Here is a 19,203-nt window from a genome sequence, read left to right as displayed (position 1 = left end):
GGTGCTGGCTTGCCCGGCAGCCAGCGTTATGTCGGAACGCTGTTTCAGTGCTGCCGGAGGCATCATCACAGATCGGCGTATCCGCCTCTCCACAGAAAATGCAGACCGTCTGACTCAAATTAAAATGAATCAATCCTGGATTGGAAACGACTACGCAACACTCCTGGACCCCAACCAAGTAACATGACCGATGAACATCTGGGATGGTTTAGCGTTTCCGGTCCCTGTTTATTGAACCTCTCATCTGTATTACATTTATGACTGCATGGCGGCAAAAAGCATTGCTGCTATATCCGCACGCTTTTTGTCCTCATGCAAGGCCTGGGTTGTTGTGTCTCACAAAGCGTGGCCTTCTCCTCCTGCGCCTCCTCCTGTTCCATCACGTGTGCTGCTGCTGCTGCTGGGTTACCGTTGCCGCGTGGTCCCTGTTTATTGAACCTCTTATCTTTATTACATTTATGACTACATGGCGGTACAAAGCATGCTATCCGCACGCTTTTTGTCCTCATGCAAGGCCTGGGTTGTTGTGTCTCACAAAGCGTGGCCTTCTCCTCCTGCGCCTCCTCCTGTTCCATCACGTGTGCTGCTGCTGCTGCTGCTGGGTTACCGTTGCCGCGTGGTCCCTGTTTATTGAACCTCTTATCTTTATTACATTTATGACTACATGGCGGTACAAAGCATGCTATCCGCACGCTTTTTGTCCTCATGCAAGGCCTGGGTTGTTGTGTCTCACAAAGCGTGGCCTTCTCCTCCTGCGCCTCCTCCTGTTCCATCACGTGTGCTGCTGCTGCTGCTGCTGCTGCTGGGTTACCGTTGCCGCGTGGTCCCTGTTTATTGAACCTCTTATCTTTATTACATTTATGACTACATGGCGGTACAAAGCATGCTATCCGCACGCTTTTTGTCCTCATGCAAGGCCTGGGTTGTTGTGTCTCACAAAGCGTGGCCTTCTCCTCCTGCGCCTCCTCCTGTTCCATCACGTGTGCTGCTGCTGCTGCTGGGTTACCGTTGCCGCGTGGTCACTGTTTATTGAACCTCTTATCTTTATTACATTTATGACTACATGGCGGTACAAAGCATGCTATCCGCACGCTTTTTGTCCTCATGCAAGGCCTGGGTTGTTGTGTCTCACAAAGCGTGGCCTTCTCCTCCTGCGCCTCCTCCTGTTCCATCACGTGTGCTGCTGCTGCTGCTGCTGGGTTAGCGTTGCCGCGTGGTCCCTGTTTATTGAACCTCTTATCTTTATTACATTTATGACTACATGGCGGTACAAAGCATGCTATCCGCACGCTTTTTGTCCTCATGCAAGGCCTGGGTTGTTGTGTCTCACAAAGCGTGGCCTTCTCCTCCTGCGCCTCCTCCTGTTCCATCACGTGTGCTGCTGCTGGGTTAGCGTTGCCGCGTGGTCCCTGTTTATTGAACCACTTATCTTTATTACATTTATGACTGCATGGTGGTACAAAGCATGCTATCCGCACGCTTCTTGTCCTCATGCAAGGCCTGGGTTGTTGTGTCTCAAAGCGTGGCCTTCTCCTCCTGCGCCACCCTCCTCCTGTTCCATCACGTGTGCTGCTGCTGGGTTAGCATTACCGGTCCCTTTTCCTGGAACCTCTTATATGTATTACATTTATGACTGCATGCCGACAAAAAGCATGTTACCTGTGCAAAGAAAACAGACATTTCCCGCATTTAAAAGACAGTTTTCCCTTTGAAACTTTAAAATCGATTTTCTCAAAAACTATAAGCTCTTTTTGCTAAATTTTTTTTTCCTCTTGTACCCACTCCCAAGGTGCACATACCCTGTAAATTTGGGGTATGTAGCATATAAGGAGGCTTTACAAAGCACAAAAGTTCGGGTCCCCATTGACTTCCATTATGTTCGGAGTTCGGGTCGAACACCCGAACATCGCGGCCATGTTCGGCCTGTTCGGCCCGAACCCGAACATCTAGATGTTCGCCCAACACTATCTTTGGCATCAATAAGTTGCATTTTACCATTGAAATTAAACAAATCTGATTGGCTGTTTTTGGCCCACTATCTTTTCAGAATTTAAACCCCAGTCTCCCAGTGACTGACTGTACCAGATTTGAGGCCTCTGCCATTAAGAGTGTATAAATGGCAGCAATGCAAATATTCCCCTTGAAAATCAAAAGGTGAATTTTGATTGGCTGCTGTAGGCTCCACCCACTTTCCTGAATATTAGTCCCAGTCACCCAGTGGCCAACTGTGTCAAGTTTGAGAACCCTGCCAATAACAGAATGGCTGATATCAATCTAAAAAATCTGATTGGCTGTGGCTCCACCCACCCACTTTAGTGAATTTGGACCCCAGTCACCGAATCACTGACTGTATCAGGTTTGAGACCTCTGCCATTAACAGTGTAAGAATGGTAGCAATGTAAATGTTCCCCCTTGAAAATCAATAGGTACATTTTGATTGGCTGTTTTTAGGCTCCACCCACATTTCTGAACATTAATCCTAGTTACCCAGTGGCCAATTGTGTCAAGTTTGGGAATCCTGCCATGTAAAAAAATAAGTTGTTGGCGCCGTACACTTGTTCTAAGCTTGACATACAGTCACTCTATCAAGTTTATCAGCTTTGGGGTCCTTGGTATCAATACTTTGTATATTCCCATTGAAAAATAAACAAATATGATTGGCTGTTTGTGGCTCCGCCCCTTTCTGATTTTGAACCCTAATCACCCAGTGACCAACTGTACCAGGTTTGAGGCATCTGCTATTAACAGTATAAGAATGGTAGCAGCTTAAATATTCCCTTTGAAAATTGAAAGGTGAATTTTTATTGGCTGTTGTAGGCTCCACCTACCTTCCAAATTCTTAATCTCATTCACCCAGTGACCAACTGTGCAAAGTTTGAGAACCCTGCCATTAACAGTGTAAGAATGGCTGCAGTTTATATTTTCCTAGTCAAATTTGTTTTTGGCTCCACCCACTTTTTGTAACCTTGACGCACAGTCACCCAGTGACCAAGTTTGTGAGCTTTCAGGTTCCTGGCATCAAAAATGTGTGAATGGAAGCAGTTTATCCACCAAGGAAATCTGATTGGCTGTTTGTGGCCCTGCCCCTTTAGTGAATTTGGACCCCAGTTACCCAAAGACAGACTATAGCAAGTTTGAAGCCTCTGCCATTAACAGTGTAAGAATGGCAGCAGTTTAAATATTCCCCTTGAAAATCAATAGGTGAATTTTGATTGGCTGTTGTAGGCTCCACCCATTTTCTTGAATCTTAATCGCATTCACCCAGTGACCAACTGTGGCAAGTTTGAGAACCCTGCGATTAACAGTCTAAGAATGGCTGCAGTTTACATTTTCCCATTTAAAATAAATGGCTGAAATTTGATTGGCTGTGTTATGTTCCTCCCACTTTTCCTGAATTTGTAACCTCGGTCACCAAGTGACCACCTGTGCCAAGTGTGGAGACTGTGGCTTGATTACTGTGAGAATGGCAGCCTTTTACATTTTTTCCATTGACTTGAATGGGTGAAATCTGATTGGCTGTTTGTAGCTCCGCCCATGTGTGCAGGGGGGACCCGAGACCCCCAGAACATATCATCCCAGGTAGTAAGGGATCTGTATACCAAGTTTCGTTCAAATCGATCAAGGCGTTTTCGAGTGATCGCGGCACATACATACATGCACACACACACACGCACGCACGCACGCGCACACACACGTCACAAGCCACAAATGTCACTATTGTGGAAAGCTAATAACCAGGGTGTGATACACTCATTCAGTAGGAGACCTTAGGCAAGTCTTCCTAACACTGATACTTCCTATAGAGTGTGCCCTAGTGGCTGCTGCTCTGGCGCTTTGAGTCCGCCAGGAAAAAAGTGTGATATAAATGTTATTTGTCTTGTCTAATTTTTCTCTTGACAACTGTTGAACACGAAAGGCAAGGCCATGCCTGCTTACATATCCTTAAGCAGTGGCTGGATGGTGTAATGGTTAAGGGCTCTGCCTCTGACACAAGAGACCAGGGTTCGAATCTCAGCTCTGTCTGCTCAGTAAGCCAGCACCTATTCAGTAGGAGACCTTAGGCAAGTCTTCCCAACGCTGCTACTGCCTATAGAGTGTGCCCTAGTGGCTGCAGCTCTGGTGGTTTGAGTCTGCCAGGAGAAAAGTATGATATAAATGTTATTTTTCTTTTGGATTGAGCATAAATTTTACATGCTAGGCTAGCTTCAGCTAGCAGTGTTGGTGGTATAATGGATGTTAGTTACCTACCATACACTGAGACCTGGGTTCAATCCCCAGCCACGGTATGTAAGCTGGCTTTTGAAATACTGGAATTCCCTGGCAGATGAGAGTCTCCTCCCTCCGGTAGAAGGGAGGAGGGAATAGGTAGAAGGGTGGAGGGTGGCAGCTGTCCCTTAACTAATTAGTGTAGGTAGACAAGTGAGTCAAATGGTATAATGACCTTGCTTGGAGGAGGAGGAGGAGGGAGGGCGGGCAGGTCTCGAGCAGTGTGTTTGGCAATAATGTGCCTGCTGACTGTGATGTAGAGGGTCAAAGTTTTGCTCAATAGAGCATTATGGGGCGAATCGAACTTCCGCAAAAGTTCGCCTGCTGCAGGCGAATGCGAACTACCAAAATTCGCCTGGAACCGTTCGCCGGCGAACAGTTTGCTACATTTCTAGTCATCGTACTCTTCCAGAACTTTTTTGACTATGATCATCTTGTGGACAAATAGTAAACTACACACACAAAACTACACACACATACATTTTTTAACAAATAAATACATTCAATAAATTGGCTGTTTACTTCCCCACACCAAAAATTACCCAAATACATTTTTTTATAAAAAATGTTTTTTTAAATTACAATTAAAAAACAAACACCTAAGGGTTTAAACTTTTTAAATATGCATGTCAAAGGAGTATATTAATATCATTTTTTTTTTAATTATGGGCTTGTAAATAGTGATGGACGCAAATTGAAAAAAAGGCACCTTTATTTCCAAATAAAATATTGGTGTCATACATTGTGATAGGGACATAATTTAAATGGTGTTATAAGCGGGACAAATAGGCAAATAAAATACATGGGTTTTAATTATGGTAACATGTATTCATTTCAAACTATAATGGCCGAAAACTGAGAAATAATGATTTTTTTCCATTTCTTCCATTTCTTTCTTACTATTCCTGTTAAATTGATTTAGAATAAATTAATTCTTAGCAAAATGTACCACCCAAAGAAAGCCTAATTGGTGGCGGAAAAAACAAGATATAGATCAATTCATTGTGATGAGTAGTAATAAAGTTATTGGCAAATGAATGGGAGGTGAAAGATGCTCAGATGCAAAAAATGCACAACCCTGTGGGCTTAAGTGGTTAAAAATAAAGCTATAAAACTGAACATAGAAATATGAGACTCTTTTCTATATTAATAATGTTCTATTTATATAATTTTGGGGCGCAGCACATGAGGGGCAAGTATTGGCCACCCACATCGTCGGGGAGGAGGGCCGCTCCCCCACTTCCTCACCTTGGGTTCTCCCCTCAACACTCCCCCCTCCAGCATTAATTAGTAGCAGCAGTGGTGGGCACCTGTACCTGGCTATACTGGGGGCACCTATACCTGGCTATACTGGGGGCACCTATACCTGGCTATACTGGTGGCGGCTATAATGAGGGCACCTATAGCTCGCTATACTGGGGGCACTTACACCTAGCTATTCTAGAAGCACCTATACATGGCTATACTGGGGACAGCTCTTATGAGGGCACCTATAGCTCACTATACTGGGGACACTTATATCTAGCTATACTAGAGGCACCTATACCTGGCTATACTGGGGACAGCTATAATGAGGGCACTTACACTCACCTAAAGGATTATTAGGAACACCTGTTCAATTTCTCAATAATGCAATTTTCTAATCAACCAATCACGTGGCAGTTTCTTCAATGCATTTAGGGATGTGGTCCTGGTCAAGACAATCTCCTGAACTCCATGCTAAATGTCATAATGTGAAAGAAAGGTGATTTTAAGTGTGGCACGGTTGTTGGTGCCAGATGGGCCGGTCTAAGTATTTCACAATCTGCTCAGTTACTGGGATTTTCACACGCAACCATTTCTAGGGTTTACAAAGAATCGTGTGAAAAGGGAAAAACATCCAGTATGCAGCAGTCCTGTGGGTGAAAATGCCTTGTTCATGCTAGAGGTCAGAGGAGAATGGGCCGACTGATTCAAGCTGATAGAAGAGCAACGTTGACTGAAATAACCACTCGTTACAACCGAAGTATGCAGAAAAGCATTTGTGAAGCCACAACATGTACAACCTTGAGGCGGATGGGCTACAACAGCTGAAGACCCCATCGGGTACCACTCATCTCCACTACAAATAGAAAAAAGAGGCTACAATTGGCACAAGCTCACCAAAATTGGACAGCTGATGACTGGAAAAATGTTGCCTGGTCTGATGAGTCTCGATAGAGTCAGAATTTGGGGTAAACAGAATGAGAACATGGATCCATCATGCCTTGTTACCATTGTGCAGGCTGCTGGTGGTGGTGTAATGGTGTGGGGGATGTTTTCTTGGCACACTTTAGGCCCCTTAGTGCCAATTAAGCATCGTTTAAATGCCACGGGCTACCTGAGCATTGTTTCTGACCATGTCCATCCCTTCATGACCACCATGTACCCATCCTCTGATGGCCACTTCCAGCAGGATAATGCACCAGGGCCCACATATGCAATTAACTTTTTCTCCTGACTTTTCTCCTAGGTGATATTTTCACACAGGTGAATAAAATGCTTTTTAACCCTCTCGCAAGCAAGAAAATGCTCAGAATGATTTTGATAGTACTATTTAAACTAATTTCTGGTACTTTTTCAATTGCGAAATGTTAAAAAATTATTTAAAGTAGAAGATTAAAAATCATCTCCTAGGAGAAAACTCAGGTGAAAAAGTTAATTGCATATGGGCCCATGTCACAAAGCTCGAATAATTTCACATTGGTTTCTTGAACATGACAATGAGTTCACTGTACCAAAATGTAGAGTGGCAAGGGAGGAGAAAGCACCAAGAGATCCGGGAGCCCAATCTGGTGCAATATTGTTAATGGATTGGGGTGTATTTAAAAACAATTGAGGTTATACTCACAAAAGCGGGTTGCAGTAGAGGCAATCACTCGTAGTCGCAGGTGGGGAGAAACCATCCCCACTCGGCCTTTTGGTTCCTAGGTGGTTGCTGTTCCAAAAAAAATGATTCGTCAGTCGAGAGCCCTCGACTCAATCCCCCCTTAGTACAGAAGGGGTGTCAGCTATATTTAAAACAGGTAGGAGGCGCCTGGACTAAGTTTGTGGTAACCGCTATGTTACTAGAATAAATTCTATGTGGATTTCTATGCGATAAATTTTAATGCAACATAAGGAAGGTAAAGCCGACCTACCTTTTTGGTGTTAGGCAGAGTATAAACACTAGTAGAAGTTCAAGCTTAAGAAATCAATTTTATTGGTGCACTAGACAACACGTTTCACGGCCGATAGCCACTTCCTCGGGTCAGTAAAAGTGCCTGATGTGATGGGGATCCGAGTATCCGAGCGTCCGAAACCTTTCTGGTGCCGAATACTAAATTCTATGTTAAATGAGGTTTTTAGGGTTAGACACCACCAGGGGGTGTTAGGGTTAGGTACAATGGGGGGGGGGGGGGGGGGTGTTAGGGTTAGCCACCACCAGGGAGTCTTAGGGTTAGGTACTACCGGGGGGTTTATAATTAGGCACCACCAGGGGAGGGTTCTTTGTGAGAGTAGGGAGAGGTTAGGTTATTGTAAGAAATTGTAAATGATATTGAGTAAGTTTGTTGAAAAACAATAACTTTCTTTTCTGAGAAAGCACAAAGAACAGTTTTAGTAAACAATTGTACAGTTTTGGAAATAATTATTTGTAAAATAATGGGTTATTGTAATCGATAAATTTGGTATGAAAATGAAAGATAACAAGCAATATATTTGTTTTATATTTTCGCGGCACCCTTTTTATAAACCTGGGCCCATATACACTTTTTCACCTGAGTTATCTCCTATGAGATAATTTAAAACTTCTCTAAAAATTTACTTTTCAGCATTTTACAATTGAATAAGTACCCAAAAGTAGGTGAGAAAGTGCTATCAGAATTATTTTGAGTGATTTCTTGCTTGCTGGTGGTTTAAAAGGCATTTTATGGAAAGGTGTAGCAATATCAGAAAAGGTTAATTGCATATGGGCCCTAGTGCCAATAGAGAAAATATTTGCATTGATGTGAATGATTTTCCCTTTTTAATAGTTAATTTTAATAGTAATAATTTTATTATGGTATACGGTCTGTGGAGTATTTTTTTCACAATACATTTTTATTCAGTTTTGTGAATTTACAGGAAAACATAGGAATAAATCGTCAACAGATTTGTATTCAAACATACTATGAACATACATAGGATTGTTTGGAGAATACAAAGAGGGATGTGCATTACATAGATGTATGAATCAAAGTGTACCACTGTAAATTATACATAACATAGTCTCAACAATCTATGAGTGGTTTATTTAAAGAAACCACCATAGACAAGTTAGAGTGGAAGCAGAGGGATAAGGGAGGGAGTAGGAAAGGGATTGGAAAAGGAGGGTTTGTGGGGAAATGTTGAAGGTAAGATATCTCAGATAGAGATGGGCCGAACGGTTCGCCGGCGAACGGTTCCAGGCGAACTTTGTTAGTTCGCGTTCGCCTGCACAAGGCGAACTTTTGCAGAAGTTCGATTCGCCCCATAATGCACTATGAGCAGTGTTGCTCGGATACCCCTCAATCACGGATCCGCTTGCGGCCGTTATTATTGGAGCCGCATCCGTATCAACCCGTGATCGCGTCCCGTATTTTTTTCCACAACCGGCTCCACCCGTCTTTCCCCATGTGCAGTAATGCAAAAATCTGCAATGCCATGTCGTGACTTGTCGTGACCCGTATATTTTCCATGCGTATCGCCATGCCGCCATGCGTAGAAATGTACGTGTTAACAACTGAGATTGCGCATGCGCATGTGTATTGGTAGGCCACGCGTACATAAAATCCACATGTACGTACATGTCATAGTGTTCATTGCGCACTGGCGTGTTGGTACCCGTAATTACTAACTGCGCATAGCCTCCCCTCCTGTGATTGGTTGCTCTAGCCTGCATCAGGGGCCTCTGATTGGCCCAGTGACATGTTTTGGGAAAAATCCGCATCACGGCCGCATCACGGCCGTGATTACGGGTCGTGACCCGTATTTTTGTACGCATGCCGTGATCCGGATTTGACGCAATGTCGTGATCCATGCGGATCACGGCCTTCGTGATGCGGAAAAATGGCCGTGAATCACGCGTACCCGTGATCACGACCATTCGTGAGAGCATCACTAACTATGAGAGTCAACTTTGACCCTCTGCATCACAGTCAGCAGGCACATTGTAGCCATTCAGGTTACACTAAGCCCTGGAGCCCCACCCCCCCTTATATAAGGCAGGCTCGCCGGCCATTACACTCACTCATGTGCCTGCTAGAGACAGACTAGGGACAGCTGCTGCAGACTTGTTCTCCTAGGGACAGATTAGTTAGGTTCTTGGCTGCTTAGCTTGCTCCTGGCTGATTATTATTGCTCTTATAGCACCCCTCAACAGCTCTTTTCAGAGCTAATCCTGTACTTTTTTTTTCTGTGTGTCAAACTGACACTTTTGTTGCATACACAGCCTTGCTAATTCATAGTGTGTGTGCCACTGCCAGCAGCCCAGCACATTCAGTGACTACCTGTGTGTGTGACAGGGAGCTGCACATTGTACTACCCAGTACTGCATATACCTACTAGTACCTGTTGTGTTTACTTAACCCACCTCATCACTGCATATACCTAGCTTTGTGTTGAGTGAACCCAGCTCACTGCATCTAACTACCTGTTGTGTTGAGTGAACCCAGCTCACTGCATCTAACTACCTGTTGTGTTGAGTGAACCCAGCTCACTGCATCTAACTACCTGTTGTGTTGAGTGAACCCACCTCACTGCATATACCTAGCTGTTGTGTTGAGTGAACCCACCTCACTGCATATAACTACCTTTACTGTTGAGTGAACCCACCTCACTGCATCTAACTACCTGTTGTGTTCGCTACACTAATTTTTCTGGTGTGTGTACATGCCTGCCTAATTTTTCTGGCTGCACTGCGGGCGGCTGCAACAAAAAAACAAAAGGCATGTACATGTGCCCATCTCCCTTCGTGATCATTACCTTGCCACGGTAAAGGGGCTTGCGTATCACAATGAAGCAATGTCCGCCGGCTATTTGAGTGTCTCGGGTGGGGGTGGGACACAAAAGATAATAAGGTCATTGCTTCATTGTGATCAGACCAAATTTGATCAGCTGGACAGTCACTGTTGTTCTATCATTGAGCTACCACAGCCCGGCGACCATATGGGCTTGAAAACCGCCACGGCCTACACTCTCACCACGATGCGCACCAGTCCAGCACGGCCGTCACTACGCAAACAGCTGTTTGCGGTGCGTTACAGATTGAGTTTGGTGTGTCAGTGTGAAGCAGAACACTAATTACACATGTATACACATGCAAGATGTTTGAAAGCACTTTAGGCCTCCAATTTAGCATTCAATGTGATTTCTGCCCTTAAAACGCTGCTTTACGTCACATCCAGATTTTTCCCCGGGACTTTGGCCATGTATTCCACTCCGCCATGCCCCCCTCCAGGTGTTAGACCCCTTGAAACATCTTTTCCATCACTTTTGTGTCCAGCATAATTTTTTCTATTTTTCAAAGTTCACATCCCCATTGAAGTCTATTGCGGTTCGCAAACTTCTGCGAAGGTTCACGAACCTAAAATCGTAGGATCGGCCCATCTCTAATCTCAGAGTGTCTAACAAATAACTTTCTATTGTAATATAGCCGAACATAATATTCAATACATTTTACACAATCCGATCAAGAAGTGTGGTCTCTGGAAAAATTATAGGCCAAAACTTTGCTTTTTCGTTAAAGGGAATCTGTACTGTCTGATTTATACAATAAAAAACATACCAATCGAGTCACTGGGATCTCCTGGATCCCTCTTCGCCGTTTCCGATGCTCCCCGCTGAAATCCAGGCTTTTAATCCCCAGTTTTAAGCAGTGTTTACAAACAAAAAACATTGCCGCTAACCAGGAAGTGATGTTTGTGTATACTGTATATATATATATATATATATATATATATATATATATATATATATATATATATATATATATAATGTTACAGTATACTACAAGTTTTTATTACATAGTGAACTCCAGTCAGGGATTCTCACAGTTTTTCAGCATGGACAGCTTCCTTCCCCTGCAGACAAGCTGAAATTGAGAGCTGAGAGGCTGTCTGTGACTAATAAACAAAACACACACACAGAGCCTGCAGCGGGCGTGCACAACTTCTACCTATTATAGCAGAGGCAGTGCATTCCTCTCTGGGTTGACAAAGCTTGACAAAGAAAAAAAGATAAGCTACTGTATATTACAGAGATAGTGCAACAAGAAAAGGCTGCAGTAATCCAGACCACATTAGAACAGGTATATGATGGCTTAAAGCTTATGACAACCCCAAAATTAAAATCTCAGCCTATTAAAATATTGTGAAAATGTTCAATATTCTCGGCTCAAAGTGTCCGACTCTAATCAGCTAATTCAACCAAAACACCTGCAAAGGGTTCCTATTTCATATACTAGTTTCACCTTATACTGAAATAAATTGACTTTGCAGGATATCATATTATAATTTCTTGAGTTTCACCTGTATTATGGAAATGCACAGGTACTGAAAAGCATGGAATTATGTCTTTAAAATAATTTATGAGGTTGGCCTATTCATCTGACAGATGTATGAAGGTTTAATTTAGTGTATCCGGTTCAGCACCGCAGTCCGAAAATCTCATGCATCCGAGCAACGTTCACCTCCCATTCATTCGCCTATAACTTTATTGCTACTCATCACAATGAATTGATCTATATCTTGTTTTTTTCGCCACTAATTAGGCTTTCTTTGGGTGCTACATTTTGCTAAGAATTATTCTTTTCTAAATCTATTTTAACAGGAAGATTAAGAAAGAAATGAAAAAAAATCATTATTTCTCAGTTTTTGGCCATTATAGTTTGAAATTAATATACGCTAGCGTAATTAAAACTCATGTATTTTATTTGCCCATCTGTCCCGCTTATTACACCATTTAAACGATGTCCCTATCACAATTTATGGTGCCAATATTTCATTTAGAAATAAAGGTGCATTTTTTCAATTTGTGTCCATCACTGTTTATAAGCTTATAATTTTAAATAATATAATAACATATTCTCTTGACATGCATATTTAAAAAGTTCAGACCCTTGGGTAACTATTTATGTTGTTTTTGTTTTTTTTTAATTGTATTTTTTATTTTTATTTTTAATAAAAAAAGTGTATGTGGGTAATTTTTGGTGTGGGAGGGAAACTGTTAATTTTAAATGTAAAATATATTTTTTTTTTAATTAAAAATAAATTGTGGTGCAGTTTACTATTCGGCCACAAGATGGCCACAGTGAAAAAAGTCCTAGATGCGAACAATTTCGCATCTAGGAACTTAAAAGTAGGGGAAATGTTTCCTGGGGGCAGAAATACCACGCTCTCTGGAGAGAAAGCGTCGGTATTTCTGCGGGGAAGATAGATCGGTGAATGGGAATTATATTCCCATTCACTGATCGGGGGGCTAGCGGCAGGCAGCGGGAGCGCGCGCGGGGGCGCGCCCGATCGCGCGCACGAGGCGGCGGCAGCAGCAGTGCCTATCTGGACGAGGAAGCTCGTCCAGATAGGCCGAACTGGATATAATGGTAATGTATTTGTAGCTAGAAATGTAATTACTAGGAAAAGGAAAACAACCAATGTCCCTAGTCTAAGTAAAGTTATAAGTCCAATTCATGTACAGCAGGTTTATAAAAGAATGTTTCTGAGCAACTGGACACCGTGCCTTGCCAGTCTTAGTTGTCCAAGATAATTAGTAGAGATTAGAGATGGACCGAACATCAAATTTTTGGTTTTGCATTTCAAACGCAAATTTCCTCAAATGTTTGCGAACAGGGCGATCCGCCATAGACTTCAATGGGCAAGCAAATTGTAAAACCTAGAGGGACAGTTTCTGGCTACAAAAGTGATGGAAAGGTTTTTTCAAGGGTCTTAACACATGGACCGTGGCATGCTGGACGGGGATCCATGGCACGGTCCCACCAAAAATTACACAGTTGACGCAGAGTCATGTTTTAATCAGAAATCACATTACATTCCTAAATGGGTGGAATAAAGTGCTTTAAAACGTTCACGTCCATCAGGTAGTGTAAGGGTTAGGCCCACTTGACACTGACAGATGAAAACACAATCGCACTGCAAACAACCACAAAGACCTTTAGTGATTATGTCAGGTGAGCATATCTTTGTTTTTACTAGTTAACACCTCCAGGACATAAATGTAAGTCCTCTTGACGGCAATCTTTGTGCCATGGCCACAGTGCTTGTGCACATGTTTGTGGGAGCACCAGCCTCTACGGTCAGGCTGAGGTAGTTCAATGACAGTTAAGTGACCAAACAAAAACACTGGTTCTGCACTGAGGCCTTATACAGGGGGCAGTAGTGGATACTAGATGCCAGTAGTGGTGGTGAAGGATTATTGTGTTATGGTCGGTGCACTACTAGGACCAGCAGACCTGTCTCCAACAGCTAACTTGTGCCCTGGGCACAGAACAGCAATACAATAGCAAGAAAAACAATGTATCCAACCCTAACAAGAGCTTAGCTGTTCAGGACAGGTAGCAGCAAGAATCAGCACTGAATACACAAAACACAGGCCTACCTAACGCTCTCCCTGTCAGCAGCACATTGTCCCTCAACTGCCTAGCACAGAAGCCAAACACAGATTGCAAAATGGCTTCTGTGCTGGCTTTCTGATAGGTGGGGGGGAGGCGGTCCATGTTGAAGGGATTGCTGATTGGTTGCCATGTGTCTGCTCACTCTGGGGTGAGGGGGTCAAGTTTTTGGCTCCATTATAATGTATAGGGGCGGGTCGAACCTACCAAGTGTTTGCCAACCAATGCGAACATCTCTAGTAGTAATGATACTCATTTTGCATAACGTTTGTAATTAGAATCCTATCTGAAAAATCGCACTTGTGATTACATGAAATTGCACATAATAATGACTATACGTGACATTTTCACAATTACGGTTATTTTCACAATTAACATTATTTTGTTATGAAATTCTCATAAATATGATCATATTTGTAATTGCCATTATTTTAGTGATGAATGTTCACGTAAAACAAGAAGGAAATAACAATCTTGTGTTACTCATAAATTATGAAATTGAGTGTACCACACATTACAATTTAATGCAAAATTAAGACATGAAATTATGAATTCATGACAAAATTAATTATGAATAAAAAAAAATACACAAATGTGACATTTTGGCTCATCACTAATTTTTAATAGTAGATTTCATTAAAGCGGAATATAACCCAGGATTTCTTCTTTGCTCTAAAAGATTATTTACAGCATATAATATACTAACACAATTTTTTTTTAGTAAAACAGCATTCAAAGGGTTACATCACAGGGCTGACTCTTTCTTCTGCAGGGAGAACCCGCATCCGAACTGCTTATAATCTTATCTTGTGTACACATTCTTTACTTGATACATTTATGTAAACATTCTCTGGCTGTGCAGGACTTCAGCCGATGAGTCCTCCCGGGGTGAAACACAGATCAGAAATAACTGCTGGCAGCATTCACAACGGAATGACAACAGTTATAAATAAAATGCACCAGCAGCTTCCCAAGTAAATTAACTGAACTTTGGGAAGTTATAATATCTAAATGAATATTAATACTTGTGCACAAAAGCAAATTTGATAATTGTTTGGGTTATAAAAAGTAGAAAAACACATTTTTGTTGAAAATTTTGTCAGAGTTTAAACCACTTTAAAGAGACACTGAAGCAAACTTATTTTCCCCATTTTACCTTATAAGTCGCTTCAGTGCTCTCAAGCCAAGTATTCTGCCGTGTCCCCGCCGCTAAACGAGCCCTGCAGAGCCCCCAAATCCATCCGCAAATATCCACGACCAACGTGGTCGTGGATTTTGCTGCGCTTCCAGCTGTAGCTCTGCCCCTCCTGACGTCAATCGCCGCACGGATCGCCGCCTCCCCCCGCCCCTCTCTGTAAAGAGTGAGAGGGGCGGAGAGAGGCGGCGATCCACCGCGATTGACGTCAGGAGGGGCAGAGCTGAAGCTGAAAGCTCTGCCCCTTCCAGGAAATGCCTGCCGGATTGCCTCCCGGGGATTTGGGGGCTCTGCAGCGCTCGTTTAGCGTCTGGGACACAGCGGATTACTTGGTTTGAGAGCACTGAAGCGAATTATAAGGTAAAATGGGGAAAATTAGTTCACTTCAGTGTCTCTTTAAGGATATCAATGGAGCTAGTAAACATGCGTAATCTTAGGGGAATTTAAGATCTTCTGGAGGAACTTATATATTTTTTTTCTTACTTTATTCACTGATGTTTAATTACATTTTGTATGCTACTATTGTAGTGGGTTTTCTGATCCCAGAAGAATATATACTATTTCACGAGGCATTGGCATGATCATTATAGAAACTTAAAAAATATTCATGTGTCTTCATCATGTCTTATGTTCAGGTAACAGGGCTGTGGAATAAAATCACAAGGCATTGTTACTAGACATCATTTTTCCCCAAGAAAAGGGCACTATAAATTACTTTTTCCCATGTTGCTGTTACTTGCAGTAGGCATCATAGATCTAACTGCTCTGACAGCTTCTGAAATGCACCAACTCCTCATGAGGTATTATCAAGGTTTCTTTACTTCCAGAAATACGTACTGAACTGCAGTTGCTCAGTATAACTGCCAAAACAGTGTGCAAATAGGTAGAGAGGCAGCCAGGCAGTCTTTTCATGGAAATGCATTTGTAAATAATAAAGGAAATATTAAGAATCCCCCATGGGGAGATAGTCCAAAACCTGTCAGATAAAAGTAAATCTTCAAAAAGTAATTTTTAGTACTTTTTACTCTAGGAAAAATCATGTCCTACATGTTTGTGTTTGAATATATAAAAGAGTCGTGGTTAACTCAACTAACCTGAAAGGCCGATTTCAAACAGTAATGCGGAAAATGTGCATCCCTATATAGCGCTGTATTGGCTAGGCCTGTTATTAACATTCTCTGGAGCAAGCAGAAAAGACACTTATTCAGCATCAGGCGATCCCCGTCAATGTCGGATAACAAAGACTCTACTGTATTTTACATTTTACAATTTTTCAGGAAAGTGGTGCATTGCTCACACATTCTTTGTGAATTGAGCCCTGTGTTTTTTCTTCCATCATTCAAGAAAAAATATTCAGTAAAAATTATTTGACTTTAAAAAGCAAAGCCAACGACATCACCAGTCACACCATAATTATAGGGACTCCGAGCACCTCTCATGGGCATGCCTTTAAGTCAGACGACTTCCTACAAAGTCGTGCTATGACCCCTCTGGAGGAGCCTCTTGCAATGGCCATGCGTGTCACTTCCTCTTCCTGCTTCATTCAGTGATGCCCTTCTCTAACAGAGAAGACAGGGGTGTCCCGGAAGTTATAACATAGCCCAGATGGCAGCCGCAACTTTTAAATTGAAATTGAGCAAAAACTATTTGTGGTAGAATGGCGACTCAAATGAAAGCGGAGAGCACAAGCTAAAGAACGGTATGCATTTTTAAGTACTTTGCAGTATTGGTCGGAGTCTTATAGGCATACCCATGAGAGGTGCTCAGAGTCCCTTTATCACATTGCAGCTTTGCCAGCAGTAGGAGAAGCTTTGGCATGAAGTTATGAAGCACACAGATGGTTTTACAGTCGTGAAGCACAATGTTGGTTCTGGCAGAGGCCTCTTCAGACCAGCACAGAGGTCGCATTGGCACAGCTCACATCTCCCGGTAAAAACATACTAAATGTGAAACGGAAATTTCGGCAGAACTGCTCATTAGCACAGCCCAAAATGCTTAAGTATCCTATTGAAGAAAAAAAATATATATATATTTAAAAAAATTGTTCACACACTTCTATTAAAAGGAAGAAGACAGGAAACATAATAGATCACAGGGAATGGAGAGGTGGAAAGACAGATAGAGATTGAGCTGCAGAGAAAATAGTTAATATTAATAATAATATAAATAATATTTCCACCAGAGCCTGAGCAAGACGGTGCTAGTGCAGCCATTCTTTCCAAGGTAAGTATCTACCAATTGAACACATTTTTGAGTAGAAACATGAATATGTTTACATAGATCTGTACATTAGTTCTGAAAGAAATAATATAAATAAAATTTCATTTTGTATTTATTTATTTTTTATTTTTTGTTACAATATTCATTTATAAATTATTTAGTCAGTGTTTTTTCAATTGTAAAATTTCTCCTCTCCCTGATTTACCTTCTGAAATGTATCACGGGAGGTGACATCTTTAGTACTGGCAAGTAATCTAAGTGGAATATTCATTAATTGAGTGTTCTAAAGCAAGTAGAAAATGCTTGGGGGTGTATTCTGCATAATAAATAGCCTAGGCTAAGCCTCAGTGGGTGGGCGGGGCTACATACCAATATACAACAATATATGCTGTAGATATAGAAAGTTTTTCTCAAGATGAAACCTGGCTATCCACAATAATTTACTGCACTCTAATATATGTCACTACAGGGCCTCTTTACTGCATTCTGTTATATGTCACTACAGTGCCCTTATAACTGCATTCTACTATATGTCACTACAGGGTCTCTTTACTGCATTCTGCTATATGTCACTACAGGGCCTCTTTACTGCATTCTGCTGTATGTCACTACAGGACCTCTTTACTGCATTCTGCTATATGTCACTACAGGGCCTCTTTACTGCATTCTGCTATATGTCACTACAGGGCCTCTTTACTGCATTCTCCTATATGTCACTACAGGGCCTCTTTACTGCATTCTGCTATATGTCACTACAGGGCCTCTTTACTGCATTCTGCTGTATGTCACTACATGACCTCTTTACTGCATTCTGCTATATGTCACTACAGGGCCTCTTTACTGCATTCTGCTATATGTCACTACAGGGCCTCTTTACTGCATTCTGCTACAGGTAGTGACCTGTAGCAGAAAGGCCTCTTTACTGCATTCTGCTATATGTCACTACAGGGCCTCTTTACTGCATTCTGCTATATGTCACTACAGGGCCTCTTTACTGCATTCTGCTATATGTCACTACAGGGCCTCTGTACTGCATTCTGCTATATGTCACTACAGGGCCTCTTTACTACATTCTGCTATATGTCACTACAGGGCCTCTTTACTGCATTCTCCTATATGTCACTACAGGGCCTCTTTACTGCATTCTGCTATATGTCACTACAGGGCCTCTTTACTGCATTCTGCTATATGTCACTACAGGGCCTCTTTACTGCATTCTCCTATATGTCACTACAGGGCCTCTTTACTGCATTCTGCTATATGTCACTACAGGGCCTCTTTACTGCATTCTGTTATATGTCACTACAGGTCCTCTTTACTGCATTCTGCTATATGTCACTACAGGGCCTCTTTACTGCATTCTGTTATATGTCACTACAGGGCCTCTTTACTGCATTCTGCTATATGCCACTACAGGGTCTCTTTACTGCATTCTGCTGTATGTCACTACAGGGCCTCTTTACTGCATTCTGTTATATGTCACTACAGGGCCTCTTTACTGCATTCTGCTATATGTCACTACAGGTCCTCTTTACTGCATTCTGCTATATGTCACTACAGGGCCTCTTTACTGCATTCTGCTATATGTCACTACAGGGCCTCTTTACTGCATTCTGCTATATGTCACTACAGGGCTTCTTTACTGCATTCTGCTATATGTCACTACAGGGCCTCTTTACTGCATTCTGCTATATGTCACTACAGGGCCTCTTTACTACATTCTGCTATATGTCACTACAGGGCTTCTTTACTGCATTCTGCTATATGTCACTACAGGGCCTCTTTACTGCATTCTACTATATTTCACTACAGGGCCTCTTTACTGCATTCTGCTATATGTCACTACAGGGCCTCTTTACTGCATTCTGCTATATGTCACTAC

At 42.2% G+C, this 19,203-nt stretch overlaps 1 protein-coding gene across 1 annotated transcript in view; it reads right to left on the bottom strand.

The window, feature by feature from the left end:
• Positions 1 to 15,466: 15,466 nt before the first annotated feature.
• Positions 15,467 to 19,203, bottom strand: part of LOC137523100 (phospholipase A2 inhibitor and Ly6/PLAUR domain-containing protein-like) — a 39,771-nt gene continuing 36,034 nt past the window's right edge. The window contains exon 6 of the mRNA XM_068243315.1: positions 15,467 to 17,105. Coding sequence (XP_068099416.1) covers positions 16,987 to 17,105 — 119 coding nt within the window. The 3' untranslated portion in view covers positions 15,467 to 16,986. The remainder of the gene's footprint in view (positions 17,106 to 19,203) is intronic.

Source organism: Hyperolius riggenbachi, chromosome 6, assembly GCF_040937935.1.
Source record: "Hyperolius riggenbachi isolate aHypRig1 chromosome 6, aHypRig1.pri, whole genome shotgun sequence".
NCBI lineage: Eukaryota > Metazoa > Chordata > Amphibia > Anura > Hyperoliidae > Hyperolius > Hyperolius riggenbachi.
Note: the sequence above shows the minus strand (reverse complement) of the source record. Positions and strands in the feature narration are given on the sequence as shown.